This window comes from Theobroma cacao, chromosome 4 (assembly GCF_000208745.1).
Source record: "Theobroma cacao cultivar B97-61/B2 chromosome 4, Criollo_cocoa_genome_V2, whole genome shotgun sequence".
Taxonomy (NCBI): Eukaryota; Viridiplantae; Streptophyta; class Magnoliopsida; order Malvales; family Malvaceae; genus Theobroma; species Theobroma cacao.
Window position 1 is genome coordinate 1,312,401 of NC_030853.1, and position 13,840 is coordinate 1,326,240.

At 36.2% G+C, this 13,840-nt stretch overlaps 3 protein-coding genes across 4 annotated transcripts; all 3 read right to left on the reverse strand.

Moving 5' to 3' along the window:
- On the reverse strand, nt 894–5,096 carry LOC18600872 (putative disease resistance RPP13-like protein 1). Its single transcript, XM_018118950.1, has 2 exons — nt 3,746–5,096; nt 894–3,598 (listed from the first exon to the last, which is right to left on the reverse strand). Exons 1-2 carry the CDS (start codon nt 5,094–5,096, stop codon nt 894–896), a joined length of 4,056 nt encoding a protein of 1,351 aa, XP_017974439.1.
- On the reverse strand, nt 5,790–8,805 carry LOC18600873 (ras-related protein RABB1b). The gene is made up of 6 exons (XM_007031592.2): nt 8,518–8,805; nt 8,274–8,413; nt 7,371–7,453; nt 6,790–6,994; nt 6,593–6,661; nt 5,790–6,139 (listed from the first exon to the last, which is right to left on the reverse strand). Exons 1-6 carry the CDS (start codon nt 8,561–8,563, stop codon nt 6,047–6,049), a joined length of 636 nt encoding a protein of 211 aa, XP_007031654.1. The 5' UTR covers nt 8,564–8,805; the 3' UTR covers nt 5,790–6,046.
- Nucleotides 10,414–13,694, reverse strand: LOC18600874 (proteasome subunit beta type-7-A). 2 transcript variants are annotated; one of them, XM_007031593.2, is made up of 9 exons: nt 13,585–13,694; nt 13,302–13,481; nt 12,257–12,398; nt 12,009–12,105; nt 11,844–11,913; nt 11,641–11,745; nt 11,227–11,325; nt 11,051–11,138; nt 10,414–10,678 (listed from the first exon to the last, which is right to left on the reverse strand). In XM_007031593.2, exons 2-9 carry the CDS (start codon nt 13,443–13,445, stop codon nt 10,602–10,604), a joined length of 822 nt encoding a protein of 273 aa, XP_007031655.2. In that variant the 5' UTR covers nt 13,446–13,481; nt 13,585–13,694; the 3' UTR covers nt 10,414–10,601. The 2 variants fall into 2 exon arrangements, with proteins under 2 accessions (XP_007031655.2, XP_017975241.1); XM_018119752.1 differs by having other exon boundaries at nt 13,302–13,501; nt 13,585–13,658.

The following is a 13,840-nucleotide window of genomic DNA, read 5'->3' on the forward strand; positions in this document are numbered from 1 at the left end:
ATCCTAATCCATACCTAATTGATGATTAAAAAAATTTAAATTAGTATATCAATTAGTACTGTCAAGTCTATTTTACTTAATTTTATACAACTAAACTGGAACATATATAAATTATAAAGTTAAGTTACATTGAATAACTGTGTAGCTTCCTGTCTTCTCTAATTAATTTTTTCAAAGGATAAGAACCGGCACAAAGGTTTATTAAAATCTTACTTCAATAATTAATGAATAAAAAATTTAAAAATTAGGATTAACTTGATTATTTCATATATAATGATCACATCATATCAGAGAAAGAGAATGTTAATGGTTTTAATATAACGCATGATCGAATCATCGGTTCAATAGATACGACCATCGATTTTAATGTCTAAGCTTTTAATTAACATTTTAATTATTAAATCAAATAAAATTTTGCATTCACACTATATTTAATAACAAAATCTTATTTTTGAAATGTGAATTTAATACAAAGTGATTTTCCTAAATTTTGAAATATCTAATAATCTATATTTAGTTCATTATCAGTTATCTTTCTCATACTAATAATCACTCACACAAAACACTTATGCAAAACAACTTGAAATATCTCTACTGAAATATCTTTGTTGCAATTTGCAAGAAGCAAAATAGATTAATTAAGTTGAATTCATCTAATAAATTAATTTTCCATGAACTTATAAGAAGGGATTCAAGGGTTCAACTAAACTAAATAAAAGTATCAGAATTAAATATAATTACACAGTTTAATAGATCAAAATAAACCCACAAATTTAAGTGAAGTGTTGTAAAATATTTCAATCAGGAAAACTTTTTCCAAAAAAACATGTGAGCATAAGTGCAGGGACATCTCTGCTCCAACCCTCATCTGCTGGAAAATGTTGCCTTGAAAGTCATTTCCACTCTTGTTCATGATCATGAATAAATCTATAACCTATATTAACATGAGGAATGTGTGCTATCTTGAACCGTTCTAGTCCTTTATTTCTGTTGCAGTGTTGCTCTAGCAGAGGACAATTACGGATACATAGTACCAAAAGTGAGGGTGGTAGACCATCTTTAGGCAGAGATGTGAGCTTTGGGCAGTCTGAAATACTCAAACTTGCCAGAGAGTTGAGGTATCTGAAGCCCCTGGAGGATAGGTATCTCAAGTTTGGGAAATCTTCAATGTCCAGCCTAGTTAGAGAAGTAGGCAGCTTCATTCCTATCTCTTCTTGTGGAAATGACTCAACATCTTGACATCCACTAATGATGAGTTCTTTTAGAGACTTGAGCTTGTGCAATCCCCAGTGAAATAATGGCTTACATATTTCGGGACCTGTGATTTCAACTGATGTCAGATTGGGAGGAAAACCTTTGTCTGGGAAGGATGTGATGCTGGGACAACCACCTATAACCAAGCGTTGAAGAGAGGTAAGGTTGTGGAAGCAGTTGGGCAGGGTCTCAAGTTTGTGACAGCAGCTGATCCATAGCAATATCAGGTTGGCAGCGGGGAACCCTCCCTCTGGAAAGGAAACAAAAGTCCAGGCACTACCTATATAAAATATTTTCAGATTATTGAGGTTGTATAGACACTCAGGTAGTGATTTAAGATTTCCACAATCCAATATTGAAATGTATTCAAGAGATGAATCCTTCTGGAACCTTTTGGATATTGACTCCAACTCTGTGCAACCATAAATATCAAGGTGCTTAAGTGCAGATGGTAACTTTCCCCCGGATGTTACCTCTTTCAGTCTTGTGCAAAGTGAAACCTTGAGGTATTGAAGTGTAACAGGTAACTCCCCTCTGGCTGACAAGCATGTAAGCAACGGACATGATTTAATAATTAACTCTTTAAGAAGACATGTGTTTCTGGTGTTGATATTCTCTTCCTCATCTAGCAAACACTGTAAGCCAAAACAATCTTTGATTGCTAATTTTCTAAGACTTGGAGGCAAAATGGACTCCCTAAATAAAACACGTCCCTTGTACCATGTAATGTATAGCTCTCTAAGACAAGCAATGTCGGGGAAGGCTTTTCGCAACTTCTCAAACCTTTCACAACAATTCAAAGTTAAACATTCAACACTGAAAGGGATCCCCAATTGTAGCTTCTTGTTTGCATCCTCCTCTGTCTCCAAGGAAATGAGTGGTGAAAAACTACTAATTTCTAAATAGCGTACAAAATTGAGGCTCCACAGAGACATCAGATCCTTACAAAGACTGAGCTTTAAATTATTTACCTTTTTCAACCCTTGCATGAAGCCCTCTGTTAGGCATGTCAACTTAGGAATGTTTGAAAGTTGCATCAAGTCCAGTGTGCTGAAGTCAACTGTGCTGGTTTGCACCACTTCTTTGCAGCCCTCTATCTTCAATTCACTAAGCATTGGGAGGCTAGGAATTGTAACTACTAACTGCTCACACTGACGAATGACAAGCTTTTCTAAAGATGGTAGATAGCTGGGTAGTTTTCCAGATAACTTGGGGCAATTGCTGATTGTGAGCTCGCACAGGCGAGGAAACTCGGTGTTAGCAACATTGGAAGAAAACCTCCAATCCTTCCACTCTTGCATATCTTCAAACTCTAAAGTCTCAAGTGCTGGAAAAGGCTCTAAGACAGCTTTCCCGTAAAACTCTGGGCCAAGACCCTTGACAGCAGACAATCTTCTGATACACAAGTCCTTGAGTGATGGCAATTGCCCTAGTGGAGGAAAAGATATGCACCTCTCACAATTATCTAACTGCAGGTGCACCATATGTGAGAACGAAGAATCTCCGAGCCATTTAGGAAATTTTGTGCCACCATAACACTCAATGCTGAGCTTTTCCAACTTGGTAGAAGGTTGTAGCTTCTCTATTACATCAGTTTCAACAGTTTCATCTCTTGAATTATCAAATTTAAAGCTCCATTTCAGTGACAAGATCTTTAAGCTCATATCTTTTAACCCAGCATTTGATGCTTCCTGAGAATCAACCACATTTTCCAACCTCTTAATACTGAAGGACTCTTGAATCAACTTCAATTTCTTTAAATCTCCTATTCCTGACCCAACATTTTTTCCCACTACGAATGCAGGCAACATACAGAGATTTTTCAATTCCTTCATTCCCATTGGCATCTCTTCTATTGAATTCACATTAGTGACATCTAGATATTGCAGGTTGATTAGCTTGTACATATTTGCAGGCCACTTCTTAATATAGGAACAACTTTTCAATATCAATGTCTGTAGATTCAAGAGATTACTTGTTGATTCAGGTAAGTTTCTAATTGTAGTATAAGAAAGGTTAAGGTACCTTAGATGTTTCAGATCACCAATTGATTCCGGAAGAAATCTAATGTAATATCCACTTAAAGATAGCACCCTTAGGCATCTTAACTTGGGAAGTAAATCAAGAGCTTTACTAGTCAGGTAGCCCTTGTCAAGATTTGGTTTCCCTTGTAGTGGAAGAAAGGTCCTTAACCACTCAACACTGTAAAGTTCTTCAATTCTTTTGTGGTTGTCATGTCTGCCACGAAGATAAGCAGAATGGCGAGCACTTTTGGATACCTTGGATTGCTTATCATCATCTAACTTGCACTGCAATCTAAAACACAGGTCTCGTGCAGCCCATTCTGCCAGATCAACGATTAAATCATGCATAAAAAATCATGATGAATCCCCACTTGATTGTTGAAAAAGTGACCTGCAAAGTAGCTCTTGAAAGTATTCATGGCCCAGATCCTGGATTCGTTGATTCTCTTCCCCCTGCTGAATCAAACCTTCAGCCATCCATAACAGGATCAACTCTATATCTTCAAATTCATAGTGCTTCAGTAAAGAACTGTAAGCAAAGCACCGTTTCAAATGTGAAGGCAGATAGTGGTAGCTCAATCTTAACACTGGGCGTATATCATTTTCCTCACCATATAGACTCCATATGTTTCCATTCAGTACATTCTCCCATTCATCTCTTTCTTTACAATATAAAAGGCCACCAAGAATCCTAGCTGCCAATGGTGAGCCTTTGCATTTTTCAACAACTTTGTGGCGAACCAAATCCAAATTTCGACTTGTTTCAAAGTCTCTGTTTGGAAGTGCATGATCCACAAACACAGACCAACAATCATTGTCTGTTAGAGGATTCAACTTCACATAATCAGTGGCTCCCATTATTACAGCAACATTTCTGTCTCTTGTAGTCACAAGGACCTTACTTCCTGGTGCTCCAGCCATTAATGCAAACTTCAGGCTTTCCCACTGACCAGCAATATTCTCTCTGTGGACATTGTCTAGAAGAAGAAAGAATCGTTTTTGAGATAACTCCTCTCTTAGTCTAAGTAAAGTATAGAACCCTTCCAAGTCCCAAGAACAGTTACATATATTCAACAGAGCTTCCTTTGCTACATCAAAGTCATTATCTGATGCATCAAGCCACAGTTTTCTATCAAAATCTTTCAACGCTTCATCATTGTAAATAAGCCGAGCAAGTGTTGTCTTACCAACCCCAGCCATGCCTACGATGGGTATTACAGAAAAATCACCACCACTTGATCTGTCCCTTAATACCAATTCAACCATCTTCTTTTTATCTTCATCTCTGCCATAAACACTAAATTGTGTAGGAAAACATGAAGTCAATGGCTTCTTTTGTGCATTAGAAGACATTCCTCCAAAAATCTTTTCTAATCCGAGAATAGTTCTACGGTTTGAGATTTGCTCTAACCGGGTAGTGATAGAATCTATCCTGGACCCAGTACTAACAGTAAATTGAACAGCTATTGCATTCAAAAAAGTGGATTGAGTTGGAACTTGATCATGCACCTCACGAGTGGTAGCCTGACGTCCTGCCATCAGCTTGCATCGTAGAGCTTCTGTGGCAACTTCATCCAGTATATCTTCCGCGTCATAAAGCAAATCTCTGAGATCAGACATCCACATCTTGGCAGCTCCATTGGTTAGTTGCTTGGTTTCTGCATCTTTAAGCACATCCTGAATTGTTGACAACATTTTCCTCCACTTCAGCTTTTCCTGAACAACCCCATGCAATGGAAAGTCCAACAATTCATCAGATGCCAATCTGCCAAGCAGAACCTGAAGCAACCCTGCGAGAAAGGGCTCTCCTGCAGCCATGTTTTCCTGGTATTAATGAGATAAAAATGAAAATATACCAGGTAGAGGATCTCTTAGCTGGGGAGGTATAAGAAACTTAAGTTTTTCCCTGTTATTAGCTGGCTGAAACTGGGTTGCGATGAAAGTCAAATTGATGTATTCTGCTTCCAGGATCTACTTGAGCACATGGCATCATCAATAAACTAAAGTCAGCACAGCTCGGTTTTGATCAAAAATTTTTTATTAAGAACAAGTCAAATTAATATATCTTATTGATTGCATTTTATTTAATTTAATCTCTATATTTAAAATCGAAACAATTTAATCTTTGAATTTTAAAAATTATTTCAATTTAATCTCTCTTCTTAACAACGACATCCAATTTTACCATTAATCCTGTCATCCATCACTTTTCAGGTTTTGTTCATTTTAACCGTTCAAACCAGCGAAGGACTTGAACCATGATGAACCTCTGATTTTAGACTTTCAGTCTTTAATGGTAGAAACGAGCTCGCTCAGTTTCAAACTAATATATTCCTCAGAGGAATGATGTGCAAATTTTATAGATCAATAGGGGCTAAAAATGTAACCCCATGCAACTACTGTAGTACAAAACTTGCGTCCACAATGATTAGACTAAGGAACTGATTCGATTGAACTTTCTTAACCATTCACATTCTGGGAAAACGTCAAGCATCTGTAGCTAAGTAAGGATGCAAAAACTGAAAACACATGGCATTAGATTGGTTTATATACGTTACTGTGCAAATAAGTCGAATTAAATTAACTGAAGGTGACCAGAAATTCCTAGTTCAGTAACAACGAAATGAAAAGAAAAGACTAGCTCTATACATCGAGTGTTCTGACAAAGTTCGACAACACCTTTAAGGATATATTCATCAAAGCAATGTGGTGTGGAAATATAATGGACAGAAGGATCAAATACAGGCAGCAGATTGTTTCCATCCCTTTTAACCACAACAGCCACCTCTCTGAGCAACTGCTCCATCTCTTGCGCCTGATGGACCTTGGGCACGCCCATAGCCAATCTTGATGCCAGATGACTACAATAGTTTCAAAGAAAAAGATCTTTAAGTATGACATAACTTTAGAGTTCTTATGAAAGGAAAACTATGAAGCTGAAGCCGTCTCTCGATTGATGAAAGATGCTTCTAGGTTCTAACCACATTAAACATGTTTTATAACCCTCCCATACAAAAACCAAATTATCTAAATCTTGACTTTCTTTAGTTTCCAAGTGTATAAAGAAGAGCAAAAATTTCGGATGCCCAGATTGCCCAATCAGATCAACTAAAGCAATGCCAATATTCTATATAAAGAGAGTTCGCCCTTCTACAAGACACATTCAATGCACATGCACGCTAAATCTTTATAACAATTATTTTCAAGTTACTTTAATTCTAGCATGATGAACCAGACAAAAAGACATCCAGATTCAAGCAAATGCCATATCTTCGGTTCTAGACATCCCTAAACTAAAATGGCTTAATGATTACCTCATTGGATACATCAAAGACACCTTCCTGAATATTCTGAAGGATCTTTGCAGCGGTCTTTATGAAGGCCTACAGGATAATTAAGTATTTTAGCTAAAATACCATTGAACGGAATAAAAATAACATTATAATTCCAACTAAACAGATAGCACCAGACACAAAACAATATGATGTGCCACTTAGGGCTTAACGCTAACCTCCTCAACATTTTGAGCTGTTCTGGCAGATGCTTCCAAGAATAAAAGCCCATTTTCCTTTGCAAACTGTTCACCCTCTTCTTTGCTAACAGCCCTTCGGTGAGCAAGATCACACTTGTTCCCAATGAGCATGATTGTCATGTTGGGATTTGCATGCTGCCGTGCATCCTCCAACCAGCTTGCTAGATGATTAAATGTCTCTCTCCTGGTCAAGAGTAAAACTTTGCAGTTGAGTTGAAGAAAATTAAAAATATTCCAGAACTACATTTGACCAGAAAAAAATTAAAAAAAAAAGGCAGATAGGCACTGTAAGCTCTAAAACTTGTAATAATAAAAAAAAACAATTGGTCTTCGCATTTTAATCCAGAGGAAATCCAATTAAGCAGTTGCTAAAACCCAAGGGAAAGGAAAAATTAGAAGCAGGTACGGAAAAAACGGAAGCCAGTGGAACCTTCATCTCTTCCAAACCAATTATTTAAGAATGCTTGCACATCACAACCTTGTTTTAACTGTTTCACTAATCTCCACTAGCTTGGGGGAAAACCATATAATTCCACACCTAAAGACAATTTGTCTCTCACCTGGTTATATCATAGACCAGAAGAGCTCCTGCTGCTCCTCTGTAGTAAGATCTGGTGATAGACCTGAAGGATTCTTGCCCAGCCTGAAATAGACGCAAACAAAAGCTCTTTGCTCAAAATCCATCAAATCATTCAGCAATGGAATAAAAAATGATTACACACAACCAAACAAAATACTGATAATTGAGATAACATAGGCCATTAAATGGACTGGTCAAGCTATGTTTCAATGGTTCCACATTCTCTGAGTAGGAAGCAACTGACAAAGGAATCACTAACACTTCGTGATAGTCTCCTTCATGAAAGGAGCTCCTATGAAACATCTGACAAATACCTAACATCTACTATACCGCTGAAAGTATAATTTCCTAGAACTAGTCATTACAAGGACTAACTTACACTTTTCTTGCAAGATTACCAAGTTCAAAAGCTTTCCTGTATCCTCTGTTCACTCTCACCAATCCCACACCAATCGAAACACAAATCAACTGAAAACCAATGAAGCAAAAAACAACTGCCCCTTTTCCCTCATAAAAGGAATTTCAATTCCCACGAAATTCTACTCGAAAATCAATCCAAAATTCCCTGTCACCATCCTAACACTTTTTTTGGCTCCTAAACTAAATTCTTCTTTTAATACCTTTTTTTCCTAAACAGCCAAACAAAACGTAAATATAGAAGAAATAGACATAAAAAGTGAAGATTTTACTTTTCAAAAAAAAAAAAAAGTGAAGATTTTTACAGAATCCCAAATATTTCCTAACACTCTCTTTGGCTCCTATACCTAAATTAATCATACCCCACAGCTAAAAAATCAATTCCTTTTAATAAACTTTTCACCAAGCAATCAAACGAAGCATAAAAAAGGAAGAAAAAAAAGTATTAAAAAGTGAGGATTTTTACAGTATCCCAAATCTGAAGCTTGATGGGTCTGCCATCAATGGTGACCATCCTGGCACCGAATTCAACGCCGATGGTTAGATCATGAACCGGTTGGAACCTCTTGTCTGTAAACTGCAGGAGCAAACATGATTTCCCTACGCCTGCAACACACCCAATCAAACCCCATAAACAATTTTTTTAAAAAAAAAACCCGAAACTCTTTCTAAAAAATAATAACAATAAAATCCAAAATTGGGAATTCTACCGGTGTCTCCGATGATTATGTACTTGAAAAGATAATCGTATGACATGGTTCTTTACGACGCCGTTTCAAGCTCCTTCGCTCTCTCTGTATAAAATTTTTTCAGAAGAGAGAAGAGACGAGAGTTTGGGGGAAGAGAGAGAGGGGGAGAGGAATGCAGAAGAAAGGAATACGATGACGTTTGATGAACCGACAAGTTATCTGTTTGTCGTTGCTTAGTTCAAGTTTTGGTTTGGTTGGAATTGGGAGTTGCTCCCTTTTTTTTTCTGTGATGGGTCTTTTGATACGTATCTAGCAGCTTTTTAAGCCTTTTTCTTTTCATAGTCTAAGACTCTAATTAATTAAATTAATCTAGTTTTAATTACTATATTTGGTTCTCTTTTCGGGTTGTTTTAGTTTGGGTTTGCTTGCTTTATCTATCTTCATCCCACCTTGTGCTTCTTCTTTTTTCTTTTTATTTTAATTTAGATTTTGTGATCATGGAACATGGATAAGCATGTTCACATTTATTCATTTGGATTTGGCACATTAAACCTTTTATGGAAAAATAAATAAATAAATAGGAAGAAAGAAAATTACATACATTTGAAAAAAAAGTCTAATGATACTTTTAATGTGCATGCTAATTTTAGATCTCATGCATAAAATTTATATTTCAGCATAATACTAAAAAAATCTTTAAATTATGTTTAAAAAATTTAAATAAATTTTTTATTTTTTTATTACATCTAGTCAACTTCTTATATTTTTATTTTGGGTTAAGCAAACTTTTAAAACTAATAGTTGATTAATTGACCTTAATCAAAATGTCATTTGTTATTTTATACTCACGTAATCATCCATTATGACAAGTCAGCATACCACATTAGTGTCATGTAATATATAAAATGGCAAGTTACATTTTGACTAAATCAATTATTAAAATCCTAAAAGTTTATTTGACTTCAGAGCAAAAATATAAAGATTTAATTGGGAATAAAATTTATTTAATTTATTTTTAAATATTATACTTTATGTTTACAATGTATGTTAGAATGTGGGAAGCTTTAGATTCAAATTCATGCAAAAGGATAGCACATGAATTTTCCTATAAATGTGTGATGAACATCTATGAAGATCTTGAATCATAGATAACCTAGGGGTGCTCAGATAAGAAGATTTTGTTTGGTCCTAGAGAAAGGCCCGCGCAATGGTTCGAGCTCAACCAGCTTAAAGTGAAAAAAAGTTCAAAGATGCAAAGCCAGTTAAAAAACAGCTTAAAGGTTCAAGTATTAAGGTCCAAAAAGTTTAAAATCAACCTAAAATTCCTCATCAACCTCAATTCAACTTAAATTAAGTCACCATGTATCAAACAATAGGAAGATGCAAGAATGCTCCCAATTGCCTGTTTTCTTTTAGGTCAAATGCAAGCGTATGAAGTTATATTACCAATGGCATTAAAGGCAAAGGGGCCTTGCCCTCCAAGGCATCTTTGTCCACATTCTAAAGGTCAACTTCTTCAAGCTAGGGTTGATGAATAGCCCACCAAGCCACGCCTCTTTAAGTAGTTGCCGTGTGCTTTGATCCAATTCAGTCCCAATCCATTTTGCCTCTTTTACTTTATATCTCGTTGTCAAAATCAACTACTCCTTTCTGCTGACCGAAGCTTCCTGCCTTCTCTACAACAACCCTTCCTCCCCTAGAAGATTCTCTAGAGGGAAACCCATGACAGAGGATAACATGCCAACATGGCTATCCATAAAGCAGGCAACAGGGAAATGAAAACTAATAGTAGCACTAAAGAATCCAGATTTGATCTTTTGATTTTCAACTAAGGAGGTCACTGGAATAGAACAAAGCATTGGATTTATGAGATAATAGGATAAGACTTACCATATATTAGCTGGTCTGAGACTAGCAAAGATAAAAAAGAAATGGTGATGGAAAGATAATTCCATGTGAATCATATCATTACTAAATTGTTTAAAACACCTCATAAGATTAACCAACAAAATCTTAGGTGACATATAACAATTGCAGAAGAAAAACAGTTCTTTAACAGAGAACAAGTGCGGCTACAAATCTGATCCGATAACAGTTCAATAGTTTCACTCTTCCATCGCATCTCCTCCTTCAATGATCTCCACTTTCTCTTTCAATGGTGTGATTTTTGTCAAGAGGACCTCTGCAACCATAGAAATTAAAGACAAGAAAAAGGAAATGAAACAACCTACAACAGTAACTTGGAAAATAATAAGTAATGTTGTTTCAAGATAAAAACAATGCAGAGTTAAGGAGTAATTTCCATGCCTAGTTGCTTAAAACAGCTATTAGACCAATGCACAGCCTTGCTGACATTTAAATTCTCTGCCATTTCATGTTGACCAAACATGCTGGTTGCCTAGTTCAATCATGCTACATCCAGACCTTTGCTAAAAGAAACATAGCTTTTTTTCTTCTTCTTGTTCTTTTACAGAAAGTGAAAACGCATAGAAATCAATATATATATATATATATATAGTAAAAATGGGTTGAAATTGTAAAGCATATGACTAACCTGTCTTCTTGGGAAAAGAATAGCCCTTGGAGCTGGTGTAAGTGCGAGGATTAGGTTGTAGATGGTTCCTCAAGTATTCCTTGCCAGCCTGAGGCACAATTCATTAAAATGAGAAATTTGCATCAACATGAACATAGGATGTCCGTTCCTAAAGTGGCTAGGGAGTAACAACAAACCTTGGTAATTACACAAATATCAACATTGCTTCCACTTCCTAGGTCATTGAAGATACCAGAGCATATAGCCTCAGTGACAAGTGCTATTCCTTCATCTCTCTGCAAAGAGGAAAGTCAGTGACCCAGATTCTATGAACCAAAAATAGGTGTAGTTGCTGCATATTGAATAACACTGATTTATTTTACTTTTACACTGTGTATGCATAAAAAATTTTATTTTACATGGAAGACACATGTCGCAAAAGATTTTACATCCAAACCAAATCATATTTGTAAAACATGTTAAGGTAGTCTATGTTTCAAGCTTCAAAATATTGCAAGAATGGAAATAGGTGAACTTACAGTAAGGCCTCTCTGTATTTTGATTCAAATACAGCATCAAAATATTGCAAGAATGGAAATAGGTGAACTTACAGTAAGGACTTCTCTGTATTTTGATTCAAATACAGCCATTGCTGCAAGAGAACCAGAACCCATTGTAGCAAATGGCAATGTGTCGGTTGATCCATGAGGGTATATCTACAGAATCACCATTTCAGTGATAAGAAATCAAACTAATACAGAAGAAAAAAAAGCTACTGTCGTTTTGAAGTGCCAAACAGTTGAAAAAAACTCACAGTATGCAAATGAGGCCCAGTGACATCAACCCCACCAAGTACCAAAGCAGCCGAGACATAGCCTTGGTAGCTGGACAAATTGCCAAGCAGTTAGAATCACATATTCTCTATAGATTATGTAGAGGTATGTTGTCAGCCAAAGAATATCAAAAAGAGAAACTTTACTTGAAAAGGTGCCTCTTGAGAAGGGTCAATGCTGTAACAACCCTCGACTCTCTACCAGTATGATAGCGGTGTAATTGAAGCTGTGAACTGACCATGTCTGGGGATATGTATAACACCACAACAAATGGTTAGCTATAGTAACATGAGAAAGTGAATGTAACAGTTTAAAACCTAGGTGTTAAGCATTCAATTGCAAAAGAATTACTGATGTTTGCAGAACCATATTCAACACCAATTTCAGAAAGTACCAGTTACTGCCTCTGTATCAGCAGCAGTTCCAGCTCCACAACAGTAAATATTTGGTGCCATGTAATGAATTTTCTCACAATTCTTATCACAAACTATAGGTCCTTCAGTTGCTCTTGTGTCTGCCCCAAGAATAACGCCATCCTATACAAAAATTCAAGTGAGAATAATGGCATCACATAAATAGCATCAGAACTAAGCTGGACAGGATAGCCTAGTTATGCAAAACAAATTAGGACAGATAAGCTGCAAATTTCTGCATATCTATCTTCCACATGTTTGAAGATGAAGAAAAGCAGATGAGAAGTTGACAATAATATGGTGCCGACTCTATTTTGGTCTTTATAAGTTCTGCAGCAGAGATTAACCAACAATAACAATCTCTGCTTCTGTCCTATGAACTACTAATCAACAATATAACCCACAAAGAACCATGACCACCGTTTAAAATAAAATCACCCAACAAGCCAATCACATTGGTAAAACATTCCAACAAAATTTAATCCCATAATTAGTTTCTCTAGTTCACTTTTGTAGGGCCCATCATTTGTTGCTATGATACAAAGCTTAAGCTACAAGCACAAGAGCACAAATTGAAATCACAAAGTGGCCACTTCAGCAAAATCCTAAAGCCTAGGACTATAACCAACTATTTCCAAATTCACCTTCAAATAAACCCACTTGGAAGAACCAACAACTGGGTAACGACCGACAACACTCTAATTCAACTTCTCTATGTCTATAGCATTCTTTCATCAGCATAATACATCCCTTCTTCGACTCTTTAATCTAAAAATCAACAATTAAAACCGCCAAACAAGAGTTAAAAGTTCCCATTACTAACCAATCAAAAACCCGCATGAGTATCTAATTAATACACTAACTACAGCTAAAAGAGACCATTTCTATTCGTAAAATAAGAAAACAGATATTAAAACCCAGATTGAATTCTAAATTATATGCTAAAATCAGATAAAAACACATTTATCTTGGTAAAATAAGAAAAAAGATTGAAACCCAGAATTCAATTTCCCTCATACTTAGTACCTGGAAGATCAAGCCAACAATTGTGGTACCCGTTTTACGAAAGGACGGCGGATTGACACCTTTCTTTGAAAGCATCTCATTTCTTTTACAAAGATCGAAGCTAAACCCGCCCTTTGGAGGCATTTCGACCACCGACTTCGACATTTTTCTTTTTTTCTTCAAATGAATTGAATCTTTGACCTAAAAAAGAATGGGAAAAGCTAAAATCTGAATAAATTTGAAGCAAAACAAAAAACCAAAGCAGCGGTTAGAATTAGTAAAGATTATATGCGGGTGAGCTCACCGGAAAGTCGAGAGAGAATCCAATCGGAGGGCAGAGGTGGAAGTTCAGTGAAGGAGAAAAACTGATCGGCTTTAACCTTCGAGAAAACCTATTAGACAAGAAAAGAGTTTTTCGTTTTTTGCTAATAAGGGTCTCCTTACTAACTTATTTCTCATTACGTTCTACTTACAAAAGTTATTACATAAAGCGGCTTTGGATTTGTTTGTGTTTTCATTTGTGCCTCCCAAATTTTGCTTGATCAACAATCCCCCGGTAT

What these genes read in the sequence shown, in the direction of transcription:
- LOC18600872 (XM_018118950.1), bottom strand. Translation starts at nt 5,096, where the DNA reads ATGGCTGCAGGAGAGCCCTTTCTCGCAGGGTTGCTTCAGGTTCTGCTT. An exon ending in CCTGTTATGGATGGCTGAAG is followed by an intron (nt 3,599 to 3,745) that starts GTTTGATTCAGC and finishes TTGATCTGGCAG; the next exon opens with AATGGGCTGCACGAGACCTG.
- LOC18600873 (XM_007031592.2), bottom strand. Translation starts at nt 8,563, where the DNA reads ATGTCATACGATTATCTTTTCAAGTACATAATCATCGGAGACACCG. An exon ending in CATAATCATCGGAGACACCG is followed by an intron (nt 8,414 to 8,517) that starts GTAGAATTCCCA and finishes GGTGTGTTGCAG; the next exon opens with GCGTAGGGAAATCATGTTTG. An exon ending in CAGCTCAAAATGTTGAGGAG is followed by an intron (nt 6,662 to 6,789) that starts GTTAGCGTTAAG and finishes ATTATCCTGTAG; the next exon opens with GCCTTCATAAAGACCGCTGC.
- LOC18600874 (XM_007031593.2), bottom strand. Translation starts at nt 13,445, where the DNA reads ATGTCGAAGTCGGTGGTCGAAATGCCTCCAAAGGGCGGGTTTAGCTTC. An exon ending in TTGTTGGCTTGATCTTCCAG is followed by an intron (nt 12,399 to 13,301) that starts GTACTAAGTATG and finishes ATTTTTGTATAG; the next exon opens with GATGGCGTTATTCTTGGGGC. An exon ending in CTGGGCCTCATTTGCATACT is followed by an intron (nt 11,746 to 11,843) that starts GTGAGTTTTTTT and finishes GTGATTCTGTAG; the next exon opens with ATATACCCTCATGGATCAAC.